The sequence below is a fragment of the Myzus persicae genome, unplaced genomic scaffold (genome assembly GCF_001856785.1).
Source record: "Myzus persicae strain clone G006 unplaced genomic scaffold, MPER_G0061.0, whole genome shotgun sequence".
Classification (NCBI taxonomy): domain Eukaryota; kingdom Metazoa; phylum Arthropoda; class Insecta; order Hemiptera; family Aphididae; genus Myzus; species Myzus persicae.
This window is the reverse complement of record NW_019100913.1, coordinates 285013-303691: the sequence shown is the minus strand read 5'-3', so window position 1 is coordinate 303691 and position 18679 is coordinate 285013. Positions and strand designations below refer to the sequence as shown.

The 18679-nt window shown below is 27.7% G+C and overlaps 1 protein-coding gene across 1 annotated transcript in view; it reads right to left on the bottom strand.

Moving 5' to 3' along the window:
* Window positions 1–18679, bottom strand: part of LOC111026746 — a 286767-nt gene that overhangs the window by 49208 nt on the left and 218880 nt on the right. Inside the window, exons 15-25 of the mRNA XM_022304878.1 lie at window positions 13595–13770; window positions 13399–13507; window positions 13110–13257; window positions 10197–10440; window positions 7189–7346; window positions 6547–6637; window positions 4308–4567; window positions 2818–3073; window positions 2420–2556; window positions 1255–1545; window positions 20–322 (exon numbers count right to left, since the gene is read on the bottom strand). Of these exons, the coding sequence (XP_022160570.1) occupies window positions 20–322; window positions 1255–1545; window positions 2420–2556; window positions 2818–3073; window positions 4308–4567; window positions 6547–6637; window positions 7189–7346; window positions 10197–10440; window positions 13110–13257; window positions 13399–13507; window positions 13595–13770 (2173 nt within the window). The remainder of the gene's footprint in view (window positions 1–19; window positions 323–1254; window positions 1546–2419; window positions 2557–2817; window positions 3074–4307; window positions 4568–6546; window positions 6638–7188; window positions 7347–10196; window positions 10441–13109; window positions 13258–13398; window positions 13508–13594; window positions 13771–18679) is intronic.

Genomic DNA, 18679 nt, shown 5'->3' with positions numbered 1-18679 from the left:
TTAATAATAAAAACAATACCTCGAACAAGATGAGTATACTCCTGTGCCAAGGAGTGATTGAAATATGTATTTCACCACCATGTGTAAATGCAATGCTATCTCTTCCCCTAGATCTGTCACTGGGCGAGTACGAACTTCGTCTACTGTTGTATGTGTTACCCGACCCCGAAGACATGGCCCCTGTACCACTAACACCTCCGGCAATGCTGCTACTGCAAGCTGCGTTATTACTCGTGTCGTTACTGTTTACCGGATAGCTGTTATACACCGACGATGCTTGGTTGGATATGACCATTGGGCCACATGGTCCATGGTATTCAGTCTGTAAGAAAAAATTAAGAAAAACGATGATATTTAATACGATTCTGTATTCTATAAGATCCAAGATTATTGTGAAACATTTCATACTAAAAATTAAAAAATGTGACACTATGGTAGCAACTGATTCGTTTTGACTCAGCTTTATTTAGAACGGTTTTTAGAATAACGTATTGGTAGACACTTAAAAATATAAACTTGCAACAAAACATTTGATGTGTTCAAAAAAAGTAAAAGTATAGACCATATGGTATTTGTAACTTGAAATTAAAAAATACAGTTTTAATCTTAACTAATGTTAGAACTTTATATAAAATTTAAAATATATAAATAACCTTGGGCCAACATTTTCAACAAAAAAGTTCAGTGGATAAACAAAATTTATTGAATATAATATATTTAAAATAAATCATTATTGTATACCAAAATGTGCACAATAAAAAGGTACAATAAAACACAGTGGTTAAAATAACATCACAAATGGTGAAAAATAATTGGTTTGAATAAAACTTAGCTAAAAATGCTATTTTCCCCCTATTTAATATTAAATTTATATGATATTGAAAAAAAGCCCGATAAATCGTTTTATTTTGTCAGAGTTTAAATGAAATTCTTTTGTAAATATTAACCTATGGTAATACCACTTTTTTCAAAACATTAAAAATAAACTTAAGACAAGATCTGTTTATAAACAGTTAACTCCGCAATATTTTATTTTTACGATTGTAATAATTTACTTCCGAAACATATGCAATTAAAATTATAAAGCCATAATTTATAATTGATACCACAATACATTAGCATACATTTCTTCACATTTTTTTAAAATGTATTGTCATCTTGAAAATATTTTTTAAAAATGCACTAAATCAGTTATTACTGAATTGATACACTAGATAATGTAAAAAAATATGTCATATTTGTGTAATGAATTACCTGAAATCCCAATGTTCCAGCTGAACGACCTCTTGGTAAACGACAATTGAATGGAAATGAATCTGGTAATGTCAAATAACGGTTAGATTCGTAAGCAACACGAGGCATAGACCTAGATCTTGGTCTTGTAACTGGTGCAAATTCGCCAGTAGCTGTCGCAAATGTAGAATCTAATGGTAAGCGTCTTGAAAATACATGACTGGGAGAATCCAAATCAGGTAAATTTTGCAATTGTTTTTGAAAGGCCAAAATTTCTTGTTCCGGTGTTTGTTGATATGAGTCTCCTCTTACCTAAACATCAAATAGTTTAATTTTAATTTTTAGTCGATTTTAGACACTATTTAATACTCATAATGTTCAAAATATGAGTTACGCATACGTTTTTAATATAATAGCTTTCGATATTATGAACAATGTTAATGCATATAATTTATCATATTATATAATAAATATATACAGCATGCATAGACAATTTTCAGAACTTGAATTGTTTTTATTTGTTAAGTACTCATAAATAGTTTATAATTATTTACAATCTAAACTTCAAACGTCCATAACTTTGCTATACTGTGGTATATATTATTTAAGAGTTAGTTTTGGAGTGTAATTGATTTAATATAATAAATCACAATATATGAATTCAGTACTCGGTACTCATTATTTTATAATAAATAATGATAAATACATAGAATTTCATAATTTGTTGTAAAAAGCATTTAAAAATATACATATTTTGAAGTATATAGACGAGAATTATTAATATAATAGTATATACGATGTTAAGTTACTAAGAAGACATTTGAAAACAACTTTTTTGAATAGAAGGTGTATTACATATTGACACATTGTTTATAACAAAAATACTATATCGGAGGTAGAATTCATAGAATGTATAGTAGGTGATGCAATAAATTCAATAAATAGGAACCAAATACCGAAGAAATGATAACTGGGTAAAAGTGTGTAACTATAGAGTAGAGGGATAAAGATGAGTACTAAAAAAGATCTAAAGAAACAAGAGACAACTTCAAGTTATGCACTCTTAAAATACAAATAAAAGTTAAGGATTCAAGTTCTTTACTTTCATTTTTTAATATTTTGCATTTATGAGAACAGCTTTATACACTTGAGTACACTTATAAAAAATATTACATTTCAATATTACCTTTGTGATGTTTGCTTGTGATTTAGATCGCTCATTGGTGATATTGCGAATATTTGACGATCTTAAAGATGGGCGATTTCTCGGAGGAAATTGAAAATTGAGTCCTCCGGTTAGTGCTTTTGTCGAAGTCAACGAAACTGTTAATAATTAAACATATTATTTTTGAACAACGGTTCATCACGTTGGTATACGTTTGAATTTTTAACGAAAAATCAAGCTTCTATTGTCACATTAGTGCATTACCCAACTCTCGATTAAATATTTGGATGATTATGTGTTCATCATAAATTGATAAAATATATTCACATTGAAAAATAAATAAATATATTTACGTTATAGTTACACTACAATTATTATAGTGATAACTATATATCAGTTATGTTAATAATTTTACTGACCGCTAGAATTTCTGCATTCGTCCGTATCTATGTCTGGACTCATTGTGTTATCTTTAAATATGTCATGTTTGATTATATTTGAAAATGCATTGAATGTTGCTTGCAGTGCTGGTTCAATACCAAAACCACCTGCGCTACTGGTACTGCTTCGACGTCGACGAGTATGCGTGCCTACCGATTTTGATTTTCCTTTTGTAGGAATTCCGTCGACTGAATCATAACCATAACACTTTGTAGTATCCAGACTTAAATTGATCTGAAATAAAAAGATATAAAACAACAAACCTACCTACAGTCAGTTTATAATATGAATTGTTATTTCAATGGAAATTGGACAAAAGTTCAACTTTTATAACCATATCTTGTAGGTCATAACAACAAAACATATTTGATATGATTAACTAATACTAACTGAGTTTTCAGAATTAAAACTTATTGAAACTTAATTACCCACGCTTGTTAAATAAATTAAAATAGTTATATCACTGTCATATTACTCATACCGCCACAAAAGGTGAATTTTCCGAAACAAAAGCAATTACCAACGATGAATAGTAAAAGCTTTTACGTTAATAGTCTTATCTGATTTGAGATTGAAGAAAAAAAATGTTAGACTAATTTTTATTCAGATAAAAAAATTGTTTTAATCATCACTATAAAACTCCAAAATGCAGTTATAAGTTAACACTTTATGTCAGAATATATATATTATAATATGTAGTTTGTACATAGTGCAAATATATAGTACTATCGATATTATATCATAGAACCTATAGAACCGTAGGTAATAATATTATGTCTGTCCCCCAAATGTTGTAGTCGATAAGCCACACTATGCACATCACATAATAGCACATTGGATGTACATTAATTAGATATTGACTTGATATTGTTTAGTTTAACTAGTCGTCGACAGTCCCTCGGTCAAAAGTGAAAATTCTAGATTTTAATATTTGAAAATAAAAACTGAGTCATAATAACTATAATATCACATAATGTTGAATGATGAGATATAATATGCATAATTATATTATATTGATATTACTTTCAGCGTAGGTATACAATTGAACTTGATATACTGATATGTATTAAAATATAAGTATATAGGTATCTATATGGTTGACTGGGCACGACAATGATATGCACTAAAAACGTAGGTACGGAACATATTGTGAGCACTTGTACAATTATTTGCATTAAAATATATTAAATTATATCCCAACTATCTGAGAAATAAACACGAAGGGGGGGGGGTATAATTATAATACTGAAAATTATTAAAATATGAGTATACTGAAATTTATAAAATGAAATGTTTACCCAAACATTGATTGTAGACTATATGATTAAAATGTGTAGCTTACCTACCCTTCTTTCAAAACTATTTTTAGTAGAAAAAAAATATATACAATGCTTTTTGCTATTTTAGGACCTCAATGTCAATAATATTATTGTCATGCTTAATATTACACAATGTCACTACAACGTACTCGTTTCCTTCTGGTGCTGGCATTCGTGTCTGTGGACGAGGCTCGACTCCTCGTAGTCCTGGGCGGGAACGGGTCTTGTCCCGACATCGATGTGATGCTTGAGCTGTTTCGAGGGTAGAGTGGCGTGGTGACTAGACGGTTGGCAAGCAACCTGACCAAGAGCACGGGGTCCACGGTGCTGGCGGCGCATGCCACGAAAGTCTGTATGAACAGTGACGAACGGACATCTGTCGGATACTTTTTGTCGGTCGTCCGTTGTTCTGATGTCAGTAACAGTAAACACAAGTACAAAAATAAACTTATGATCACGGAATAAGCACGACCAATGTTAATTACTCAATATGTTATTTGCATACATTCATGTAGAATATTTCGATTATTTTTGTTGATAAACGGACAGAGTTGCAAAGTTCAATAATACAATGGCACATGTAACACATTATTATATTTTTCACATTCACTTTCGATCAAAAGTTCTGCAGGACGCACCTGCCGTGTACGGGAGTCTACAGATATTTTACGGTCACAAAACACACGCAGTGATATACGAGTGCTATGGTGCATCATACCTATGGACAGAACGTCCTATTCGACTGATACTCATCAATAGTAGAGGGGGTACTATTTACACATCCATATATAAGAGCTATTCAAAAACAATTCAGCAGCAGTCTGTTTTAGTTGAAATCTCAAGATACATCGTCTACGCCAGAATGCACTACGATATATTTTTACAACTAAAACTTATTTGCGCCGTACATTCACACATATATTGTGTATACATTGTTGAGTTACGTTGTTGAGTTTCAAATATCAGGTATGGTCATATTATTAACTAATTCGTATAGCTTATAAAAATCATTACTTGTTGCTTTATCTCACTGTTGACGACATACCTTCTAATGTAATTTTATCGAATTAATTTAAGTTGTTCAATTTTTTTCTCGTAACGAATTTCACCTATTTATAAGTTAAACAGTGTACCTATGAATTTAACGCAACTTTGGTATTTCAATTATACTCCATGAAGAGCTTTCACAATTCTGCCCAAAGTTATGTGAGGTCCAAAATACGCTCCAAAACTAAAGAGCTCTCGAATTTCAACCGGACTCCAATGAGCTTTTGCAACCGTATCAAGAGAACCTTAGGTCCTTAACAAAGGAATTTTGCATATTAATCATTATTATTTATTTTGTAATACATAAGTTAGAATAAATTGTGTTATATAAAATATTTATACAACACAAACTTAAGATTACAACTAACTAGACAATAGACCAAAGCGATTTACCAACCAAATATTTAGAAAATATCATACATAAACGATATTTGACTACTCAATTCGAATCATTGTATTTGAGAATATTGCAAAGAGCACGTCTCCATGCCGTTAATTTACTATAGTACATAACTTGAAAAATCTACTTAAAATTAAATTACATTGCACACATCGAAATCGACCCTGAGAAGATATATCCAATTATATTTCATTTTTATATTGAACAATTTAACTACTATACGAACAAGGTGAGTGAATTAGGATATATGCACATGACGTTATGTCATAAAGTAGTTCAATAATAATTTTGTATATTTTCTTTGGCAAATAAAATAAATCCCACAAATCGCAACCTTAAATTTCATCAGCACGCTTGAACACAATATGAGCACAGCACACCCATTATACAGTCCAACTTATATCATATTATTATAAAAATACTAATTTATCACACCGTTAAACACGTGCGCCGTAGTATCAAGGGTTATAGTGGCTTTTTTTCCTTTCAGAAGGACCGCATTTCAATGATCATATCGACCTTCTTGTACATGTAATGTTCTAGGTATTTCTTTATTTGATCCTTTACTAAACCATAAACGATAACACTGTGCGTATACAATTTGCTGTATTTTTTTATTTTACTACACCAATATAATATTGTCACTTTCATTAATTGTGCATCAATACATTTTTTAAAAAAACTGCATGTCTCAATGACCATAATAATATCATTATCACCGTATTACGCAATAATCAAGCGCCTACGGTTATACTCGTTTGTTTGTGAGCTTCATATGATTCAGTTGTTACTAGTGGTTAAATAAAAACAAATATTATACTATATTATAAGTAATTTGGTTTACCACACAGCATGTGAATGTAATCTAATGCAATTTATTCTTGTATATATAGTAAGTTCTACTTGTGTTTAATCACATAAATTAAATTATTTTTACATACCATTATTCTGTAAGAGACTATACGATTTGCCATTCAGTGCCCAATGCAATGTGAAAACTTCAGATGGTGTAGCAGACTGGCTCAATGATTGCTAAAAATTATTTTTTTAAGCAATGGTTAGAATAGTATTTCCAGTTGTTCGATTATAACATTTTTTTTTTCTAGTTTGATTTCTATTAACATTCAATTTCATATTGTTGTATATTATATTTTTATTGAACGATACTTGAAATAATTCAAGTGGGGAAAAAATAAATGACTAGTTATCATTTGCTGAGTACCTAATCTAAATGAAATGTTGTGAAAAGTACTTTTATAACAAATGGTTTGTTGTTACAGTTTTTAGAATTTATAATCATAAATATTTATTTTGTACTCCTATACTAAAAATTAAATAGATGCTTCGAAAACTACGAAAATATGTGATACATGCTCTAAATTATATTTTGTCTGTTATGAATGTGTTATACTTTAAATCTTCGAGACTTTTAATTTGAGTGCATCAGAAGTCAATTTATAATAGTAAATAAGCATAATAAACTAAAAATGATTAAATTTCAACTTAGTTTATTCTTATGTCATTTCATAATATACTAAATATAAAATTTGTTTTAAATATAGTTAATAAAAACAATGATTTACCTCTATTTCTTTTAACACGTTCATAATTGCAGTTTCTATTGATACGCCTAATAACTTTGATTGATCTGAGTTCAATACAAAGCTTGGAGATAAGGAAGTCACTGCAATGAAGTTATCTTCGTATGATTTCGTTATAGGAGGGTTTGGTTGTACATCGGCTAAAATAGTATTGATTGTGATTATAATAACAGACATATTGATTTATATATACCTTAACAAACAATTAAAAAAAAATTAAAAATATGATAAAAAATATTCCTAATTACTAATTATTTACATTAAATTTCAGTATTCTTTTAATAGAATCAAATTTGGAAAACAAAGACAGAAAGTGTCAGAAAATATGATAAAACAATATTATAATGCAATTAAAAATTACGAATTATTTTAGTATTACATTTTCAACCTTTACTAAACATAATCACGGTTCATAATTTTCACATTAATATAAATCTTAAATATAATATTAAGTACAAAGCACAGAACACTTCACGCTCAAAAACTTAAAATTAGGAATATTATAAAATATTATATTTTACATAAATTATTATCAGCCATGATATTCTTGGAAATTAATTTCACTATAATTTAAACTTCAAACATTTACAAAAATTATTACTTACTTACAGTTTTAAATTTTTAAATTATATTATTATATCATGTACCTATTTGCTTAAAGAAAACAACCGTACTAAAAGTTATGAACATAAAAATCATCAACAGCTTATGAAAATAATCTAAAGCAATAATTAGTAGCATTTAATCAAAATATAATCAGTGGAAATAGTTTTCTAAACAACAAAATAACAAAAATCGATATTGCCCAAAACGAGTAGATACATTGAAAATGTCATCAATTGTTTCAGAACTTTTCTGGTAGTTTTTCCGACACGGTTTTTCTACCGTAAATAGAAGTCTCAGTAGTCTCACTAACACAATAATCATTAACTTCACATTAAAACCAATACGCATGATCTTTAGTATGCTTATATTGTATATACATAAAAATATGTAATAAGGTACGGTTTTATATTTGTATCCACGAAAATAATGTAGGTATTAACTATTAAAATTAAAAACTTCAACTTATAAAGTAAAATACAATAAAAATAAATAAGTAAACAGATACTTGATATTATAATTGAAAAATAGCTATTCTACTCGTTTTAAAATTTAAAATGTTATTTTTTATTCAATATAATTGTCACTTTTTTAAATCTTGCAAAAAGTGGGTGTTTTAAATTTTTGTCTTGACCACTTACAGTTGTTAATTTTAATATTTTTAAAATTGTGTTCGTGTTTTTAAGTTCCTCAAGGCAAGTAAAATTACTCTATAAGACGTTAGTAGATCCTTACCAAATATTTCTTATAAACATAAAAGAAAATCATTATTCATTTTTATCACAAATTATTTTCCACGGTATATTTTTAGTTCATATAAAAATCGTATAGGTATACCAAAAATAATTGTATTATTTGATAACCAGTGAAGCCGATTTCTACAATAGTATTGTAATATATTTTAATTTTTAATACTTATATCATCTCCGAGAACACCATCTAGTATATTAAATTTAAGTTCTCAGCTTACCTAGTAAACAATATGCTACATTTAAACTGATTTTTTCGTATAACATTAAAAACAATTTAATAAACAAGTCGTAATGAAATATTAACTGATGATTAAAAACGCTCGAGAATTCAGTTAAAAAGTATAAATTATCCACTAAAAAAACAAATAAAAAATAAAAACACAATGTTTGTATTTAAAAAAAAACACTAACTATCCTAAAAATAAAGATTTAATAGAATACGATATGGTTTTAATATGAAAAAAAAAGAAGGGGAATATTACTTCACAGTCCTTTGTGACGTATCTTCGGTGATATAGTTGAACCCTATCGTTACACCGTAAATAATAAATTTAAAGTATGCGACTTTAAAAGTATTGTAATATCTATAGAAATAATATTAAAGATAACATAGAAGCAATAATTATTTAAACATCCTTAAATGAAACCTTTGTATCATAATTTATTCAAAATTAAGTTCATATTTTATTTGAGCTTTGTGGTATGACGTGATTTAAGTATGTTAACTGTTTTAAAATATATTTTCCAAAACAACAGAAAAGTAAAAGGTTTTCAAAATTAGTTACGTTTGATATTCGAATAAGGTAAAATTCTTACTTTTATATTCATGTTCTCAATTTTTAAAGCAGTGATTAAATTATTTAGTCAATGAATTTGACAAGATTTATCACATATTTAACAAAATCATATTTAGTTAACTTATATTTTGTCACAGATAATCTTTTGATAGTTATGAGTATTTTAAAAACCATTGACTATTTGAGGGACTTAGTTCTTTATGTATTGAGGGAATCGAAGTTGTCGATTTATTTTTAATATTCTCATAGTAATTAATGTAAACAAAAAAAAAAACTGTTTTTATTTTTTAAAAAAAATGATAATATAATTATGAATATAATTTATTATGTAATAAATATTAACGTCAAAACTCGTTAACTACTAATTATACCTAGTATTTACTAAACATTACAAATTATTATAATAATCCTTTAAATATTATCATCACTTTTAACTAAAATATAACAGTTTATCTTAGGGTATAAAAAACGTTTCAGTTAAGAATTATAAATTATAACCAAAATTATATTTCCCATCATGATGATGCATTAATAAGTAAAGTTTATAATTGTTGATTAATGATAGAAATGTAACTCCAAAAAAGGAAGTATTTTTAACTTTTATTAAGAATTATTTATATAAAATATTATATAAAATGGAAATAACATACACCCTAACCTTAACATTGATAGATATTTTATACCTATTACGTTCACAATATTATCGAACTATATTTTTTTTTTTTTATTAATAGCATCGTTGTTTAGGATTTCAGGAAGACATACGTCTATATTTTCATGCATTTAAAAGTGAAAAACACACAATAATTTAGAAATCAAAAATTTAAACATCCCTTACCTTGAAACATGTCAAAAATTGAAATATTGATTCGGTATGAGAACCCCAAGTAAACCAATACCCTAGCTGCATGATGTTTTACGTAGCGGCCATATTTGTCGCTATGGTTCGTATAATACCATTCATCAGATGGCAGTAGCAATTGATTCAAAATGGTTGGGATTTCCCGATCTATCAGCTCCCGGTGATGTTTTGTGTTCAGTGCAATGGATGCTACAATTTGCAATACCAACACGAGCAATTGCTGAAAGTTTTAATTGCAGAACGTTAATAAAGTATTTATTATTAATATCATATACCCGGTAGCTGCTCTATGCACATAACATTACGGTATATTATATTCCAAGCTTTGCTCAGAACATTAAGCTAAATAATAATGTACATAGCCAGCTATTATAGGTTATATACTATAGGAAATGAGTTTAATGGTGAAGCCCCATCAATATTTCTGGTTGTTGGGTCAGGTAGGTGAGTGATTAAATATATGTGTAGTAAATACACAGAAATACCTAGAATTTGTGATAAGTGCTTAAGATCTACAATGATGAAAGAAGTTTATTATAATTTGATTTAAAAACGTTAATTTGGCTTAATTTTGGCTTCTATTTTTTGTTTTCAGTAACATGTAACCAAATATATTTGTACTGATAAAAAATATTTGAATAACTGCACTTTTATCATGATACAGCCATGATAGTCTCACGCTGTAAATAATCAAAATAATAATAATTGATCAAAATATTTTTCAAGCAGGTCATTATTAGAATATATGGACCGTTACAAAAAAAAAAAACCAAAACCACTATTATTTTGTTCGTCAAAGGGTGGATCAACGTACATAGTGTAAGTGCATAAACTTCAAAGATACACTTTAACATATTTTCACCAAATAGAACCTTTAGTACAATTCTTTATTAGTATGTAATTTTTTCTATAATATATTTTATTTATTGGAAAAATAAATTACTAAAGAAATAAAAACGTAATATAATTCGTACTATATTATTAATAATTATTTTAAATATAATATATTTTATTAAGATTATATATTATTAGAATTAATTAATTTATGACAAAAATAAATATTTTAGATTTTTAATCTTTGACCGCAATTCATATTTGATTTAAAATAATTTAAAATAATATTATTTGCATTTCTAAAAACTACCCTATTGACCCACTTTGTTTATTTAATTTTTAAACACAAAGATCTAAGTACCATATTGAAAATTTAAACAGTACAATATTATATAAGTACTATCCTACCGCCGGCGGTATACTATTCTGAGAAACTTAAATACTGCCTATAGACTCATGATTAGTAATGTACTATTATGGCGACTATAAGAGCATGCTCAATAAACAATGGTTTACATTTTGAATAATAAAATGTTTAAATGTATGAGATAAAAGTAAACTATATAAGGATATATAATATAATATGTTTTAAAAATAAAAAATGATGTGGGTATCTCTATTTTTTACGACGACGTTGTCATTTTCAGCGATTATCGCAGACTAACCATTCTTAGCCAAATACATCCTTCATATAAGTATAACGTTCTAGTTCATCGATGACGTAATATTTATATGCCTCATCACATTAAGTAACTCTTTATTTCGTTTGTAAAAAAATATAAAATATTATGCAAGCGATTCACGTCCAAGCAATTTTTTTTATTTTTTAACATTTTTAAAGTTTCCTCATAATCTTAAAATTCTTGATAAGTATTTAAATACGAAAAACTTGTATCTCCAACAATAACCATTACAAATTAAATAGTTGGTATAATTCTTAACACAATTTTTTATAATTTGTTTTAAATATTAGTACAGGGAACAGCGTATTTTTGTTTAATTAGGCATTCAAAACATATTATTTTTGATACTCAATTACTAATAACATTCATAATATAATTTGAAACATTTACACAAATTAAATATTGCAGCAACAGCCTTTTCAAATAAAAATTGTTGTGAATTAATATGATTGACCAAAATGTGAAAGCATTTTCACTCCAGATAACTATTATGAAAAAAATGTCTGATTATTTATTTATTTAAAATAATATTGCCTATATAACCTCTCATTATTATTTTATTTATGAATATTGTTCTATAATATAAGCTTACAATGTTTATTGTTTCTCACATTTATTATCCACTGTGATATTTAATTTGAAAAATCATATGTTTAATCAAAACTAAAATTTCATTTTAAAGTGAATACCTTCTAAAATTGTTGTACCTATTTGCATATTAAAAAATTAAAACAGTGCACTATTACATAAATATAATACAAATTTTGTTATTTTAAATTCAAAATAATAAAGAATCTTTCAAATTTTATAAAATAATAATAATAGTTAAAAGTTGAACATCATATTATGAAAATATGAATAGGAAATGATCATTGTTTAATAAGTTTACAACCTTCGTAATTATTAGAATTTTTAATTTTTAATTAATATAAATAAAATATTATCTATCACTATTATTATGAACTATCATATAATATATAATAAATTAATTTATTAATTTTTCAAAATGTATTGTACACTAATAAATTTGTCTAATATTATGTAAAAGTTGAAATTTTTAAAAATACTTCATTTTAATATCCATCCTTAAGTCCATCTCATATTTAAGTAGAAAATATAATCTAACACAGGATATACTATCCAAATATTATTAAAAGTTAAAAAAGTTGTAATATTAGTGATGCTTTAAATATAATTATTATTTTAACTGTATTATTATGTTATCTGTAATAAATAAATTACACGTAATACAAAGTTTCACTGCGTGTATCAGTTCAACTACATAAGCGTTGGTTGCATAAATAGATCTCGACTATAATAAGGAGTATTTATTTTATCTCCAATCTTAACTTGTTCTAATGCAGTTACTAACCGGATCGTTGGTAGATTCTAATGAGGCAGCCAGTATTTTTAGCTGTGGCTCCTTCACGAGCTCGCTTTTTACATCATCATTTAGCGACATGAACAGCAATGTCCGAGCACTCAATATCTGCAAGCAATGATAACTGCAATGACTGGATCTAAACCACAGTAAAAGCGTTATTAATAAATAGAATTCATTGTAATATTATTATTTATATTCATGTATATAAATTATTAATAGTTATATTGGCTACTAGTCTCTACGATACCACACGATGTGTGATAATTGTTGTTCAAACCTATGGCTCGGTGGACACAGACGTTTGCTTCCAATCACTCTTTTGTACAGGGTTAGAGAATTGTGCAATACGTTGATAATCGATAAGACGTGAACGTTGGATAGAATTCCTGAAATAATAGAAATTCGATTTTTCTAATTTATTAATAACTGAAAAAAAATTCGTCGTTTCCTTTAAAATTTAAATCGGTGCCCACCAATCACGCTTTCGGTAGTATTCTTGTTCGTTTTTGAGTTTTCTGTTTTGTTACTGAATGCCTGGTCGCCGATGAAATAACGCCACATAGACGTAAATTTCTTATTAGGGCCACCCAGTTTTGATTTATCGTCATCAATACTTGAATCGTCTTTACTTGATTTGAACTTATTCAACCTAGGAACAAATCATTCACAAACGGATACATTTAAAAACTTCAATGCAAACTAAGAAGTTTTTGAATTTTTGTTCTTTAAATTGATATCAATTTTAAAAAATTTTATTTAAAGGTACCTACTCCATTTTTTCGGATCTTAACAAGCTTATGACGACATACATAGCCATTTAACCACAATATAGATATAAATGTAAAAATGTACGTTTGGGATAAAAGCAAAATAAACATCTGCTAAGTTTCTCATTCGAGTTGTTATCGACGTCGACATTAAAATTATACTTTTACCCAGTATTATATTGATGTTTTAATATTTCCTATCAGATTTGTTTGGGAACAAGACACAGAAATACAGAATACCATATAAGTTTTCAACGAACTTACAAAACAATAAACGATCTGATTAAAATAAATACACGATAGATTAGTATCTTGCATAATACGCAAAAAATTACACAGAAGTGTTTTGTTTTATCAACCACCAATTCATCGCGATTCTGTTGGTATAGTTAATAATACAGCAAGTACCCGTATCTAAAGTAGCTAACCTATATTCATAATAATAATAATTATTTAAATTCATTGACAACCGTCAATCGTGTAACACTTTCAACGGACGAACAATATACTATACCAGCATACCAAAATTATAGAACTTACAACACACGACGACGGAACAGAATAAAATAATGATATATCATAACAAACCCATATTGTATAATACTGAACTGTTGGAAATTTTTAGTCTATGGCAAGGGATGATTTGGGTGTTTTTAAATTCAGCTCGACAATTTACTATAGTTATTTTTAATATTGGCCAATCACAAACTTTGTTTTTCAGGAGAAAAACATTTTAGTTTAAACTGAGCCCTTTTGTTTTTGAACTACAAGGTGTAGCAAATTATTATAACAAGCTAGGTGCCAATTTTTTTTGGAATTCTGAGAATTTTTAAACACGGAAACCACCACTATAATGTAACAATTATCAATACCTTCAAATAATGTTTAATTATCTATTATTATTTAATTTGAAAATGTATGAAAATTATATTATAATATTCCATATAGTAGTTATGTACCTAACAATTTATTTTTATGTTTGTTCAATTGTGTAACTGAGCCATTTATTCGAAGTAGGTGTTCATTAGCTTATAAATATATAATATTTTATTATTTGACGTTGCGCTCTATAAGACATTAATTGTTGTCGTATCCATAAGGTCATGTATACCACAATAAAGGTAATACTGGGCTAACCTTACAATTTCTCGATGACTTATTCCTTTTAAAAAATAAATAAAATAGTGTTTTATCGTACATTTAATATATAAATGTCACCAACAAACACAGTATTATTTTGTCTTATAACAGTAGTTATTGAATATAATTATTTATGTCTACTGATAGTTGTTTCAAATACGAACCATGACTAATTCTTGTGTTTTCCACTAAAGTTGTTTTTGACTTCAATGTAGTTCGAAATATTATCTAATATCCAAATGGACATTGCCCCCCCCCCTCCCCCATTAAATTTCCTCAAGGCTGTTTTTGATGTAGTAACCCATCTTCCTCTAATACATTTTTTTATGCGGACATTTTCCCTCAATTCTTATTGTTAAAAGTGTGTTATTTATTATTTAATATGAAATGATTAGTTTTGTCTAATGTCTAATTATTATGTCTAAAGATAGAAATTCAAATGTTTTTGTTGATTGTTTATTATATATTATTTAGAAAATTGTAATAATATTAAAATAATATTATTAAAATATTATTTATTATTAAATAATAAACGTTTTAAAAAATGAGGGGAAATGTCCACATCAAAAATGTATCTGGGGAATATGTCCTATTACATCGAAAACAGCCGGGGGTAATACCTACATGTGCTTGTAATTACTCAGAGCACTAGACTTTCATGTATATTATTATTGTAATTTTTTTTCCGTAGTTAAAATCATATGATATAATATTATACATTTATATCCGGTTATACTGTGTTCATAAAAAAAGACAATCAGTGGGCGCAGCAACCCAGGAGTGATAGAGACGAATGACATTTGGGTTCTGAAACGTTGACTTGTATTGTGTGGCCCAGAGCATATTATACGCAAATATTATGGAATCCCATAACATTTTATATTTTATTGTCACTAGATGAACCTTAAACTAGTCACCCCACTAAATTATAATAAATATTTTTATTGGACAGATGAGTTTGACATGGTCGAACGTCGTGACCGTTATATTATTATATTATTTGACAGTGCACCACTGCACCCGTTTACCGACGTGACACGACCGTGTTGCGTGGCCCTTCTTTTTGTCAAATTATCGGATGATTACCTACCTATCAGCTGCCGACATAAGCACATGACAGTGACTATAGCAGTATAGACTAACATAGAGAAAGAAGCATATTTAACAATCCGTATGTGGAATGTGCACACTACACGTCAACATGCATTAGCTGCGAATTTTATATAGATACTAAAAATAATTCTTCACTTTTTTCCTTTTTAAATTTGAACAGTGATTGTGTACGATCCTTGCCCGTTTTTCATTTATTAAATATACTGTTTTGTTTTAATTAAGTAGCTATGTCAAATCGAGTGCGTGTTGTTATAGCGTTGTGGTGAAATGATGAAATCATGGTGAGGGAGCGCACTGTGGTAATTGCAACTTGTGCCAAATTATGAGTTCTATAAAAGAGCACTGTTGCTCGAGATTCAGAGTATCAAATACCAATGATTCATATTTAATTTAACTACACGTTATTTAATAATTTTTTAGTTGAAAATGCAACCATAGAAATTTTGGGAATATCAAATGTAAAATTGTGGCTGCTTACTAAATTTGTCCAAAGATAAGTACTCAAAAATGGTCTTATCTGCGTTGTTTCTAGATTTTTGTTTGCATAATATCTAAGTTTTTGATAGAATGCTCGTTTAATATTTATCATTTCATGATGTCTCTATCGTACCTGTACTATCATCTTTGCCATTTAATGATAACTTAAGTTGACATTCAAGGATGGTGGACATTCACAAGGTTTATTACATAATATTATTTTAATATTTTATTTTTCCTATTTTTAAGGCGGGGCTATCATAATTATTATACTATCGTCGACAGTTTAATAATGAAAATTATAAATTAACAAATTTTAATTTATAAAAAAAATACTAAACAAGTGTTTGCTAGTTTCATTATACCTATTAATTTAAACAAAAATTTAAAATTAAAACTGTAATACAACATTCTGAACCTACCCATAGTTATAATGTTACAAACATACAGTATTAAAATGGAAAGGAGAATTAAGTTCCATAGTAAATATTAAGTATTTATGTGTATTACAATATTTGCATATATTGTTTATATTGCACAAGTATTATAATTGTGGTAGGTACTTATATGAATTATATTCCTACTACATTGAAATGTATATTACAAAAAATAATAACCTATAATATAGTTTTGTATACATAGTATTGAAAATAATTTAATACTTCAATAAACCTGTAATAAAAATGTTAAATTGTCTAAGTATTAATAATGAAACTGTGAAAGTGAATCATTTTAGACAGTAAAGGTTAAATTGTGATTTTCTTTGAAACCAACAATGTAAAATATTTTTCGTGTCATCGAGTTCTGTTTTTTTTTTTGATAAAATGTCAAAAGTTGCGCGATTGTGTTATGCCCCACAACCATAGTCAAACCAATCTTCAGAAATCTTCAACATTTATCTCAAATCAAAACGTCGACAACCTTTTATGTAAATCACTTGTATAATATCTCGCCGAACATAACAGACGAGTTCACTTCAAAACATCTTAAAAAATACGTAAAAGTACTAGCTAACAATTATTCCGAAGGTAAAAATCAAATCATTAAGTTTCTTAAAGCCCAACAATGCACAATTTCAATGTGAAAAACCTCTCAGAGTCGTAATCTAAAATCATATCCAACCATATACTGCATGTGATAAATAAAATCAGCTTAAAAAAATTTCAACTTTTCATTATTTCAAGTGATAAACCTACTGCAATGGCAAACTTTTTTCCTTTTTTTTCGAGGACTTAGCTTAAGATGAAAACTGTAGAACGATTTTCATATCAAGTTGATCCTTCACACCGAGATCAAGTTCGGTGAGCTTCTTAAGGTTAGGTAGTGGATCAGGTAGTGTAAAAACAGTCAATATCATGGTAACACTCGCTCTTATAAAGCAAACTGCATACCACCTAAGTGTACGCTATACTAAGGAAACCATTCTGCCAACTACAGGTGCTACAAAATCAACAATAAACTGAAAATAATTCACCGACCAGCTTTAAGACATACTCCATGAAAAAATTTAAACCCTCTTTAACATGAAGCCAAGCTATAGAAAATCTCCATTTAACTTAAGCCCAACCTCGAGTATCCTGTAGTAACAAGCCACATCTGTTTCCAAACCAAATCCATCGATCCTCACCCCTTCTTATAAATCAATGGATATCAGCCTAATACTTAATACCTTCATGCAGACATTTAAATTAAATAGGTATTTTTTTTTACCCAGATATATTTATTAGGGCCACATATACCTATTTATTGTAAATAAAAAAAATTAGCTTCTTTTGAGTTTTATCGCTGGCACATTTACTTAACAAATCTTGACATATTTCTTTTATTTTTGATGTCCCACTTTTAAAATTTCGTTTTTGACATAATTAATAACATTATCATATATTTTATTTAATATATTAAAACATAATTAGCAAAAAGCCACAGTGACAATAGCCAATGGGACATGTAAAATAAAAATATTAACACCTGATAAAATATTAAATAATACCATAAGGCATAGAGTGAGCATTATTATTGCACTTGCTTACTTTATAGTTTTTACTGTTTATTAATATAATG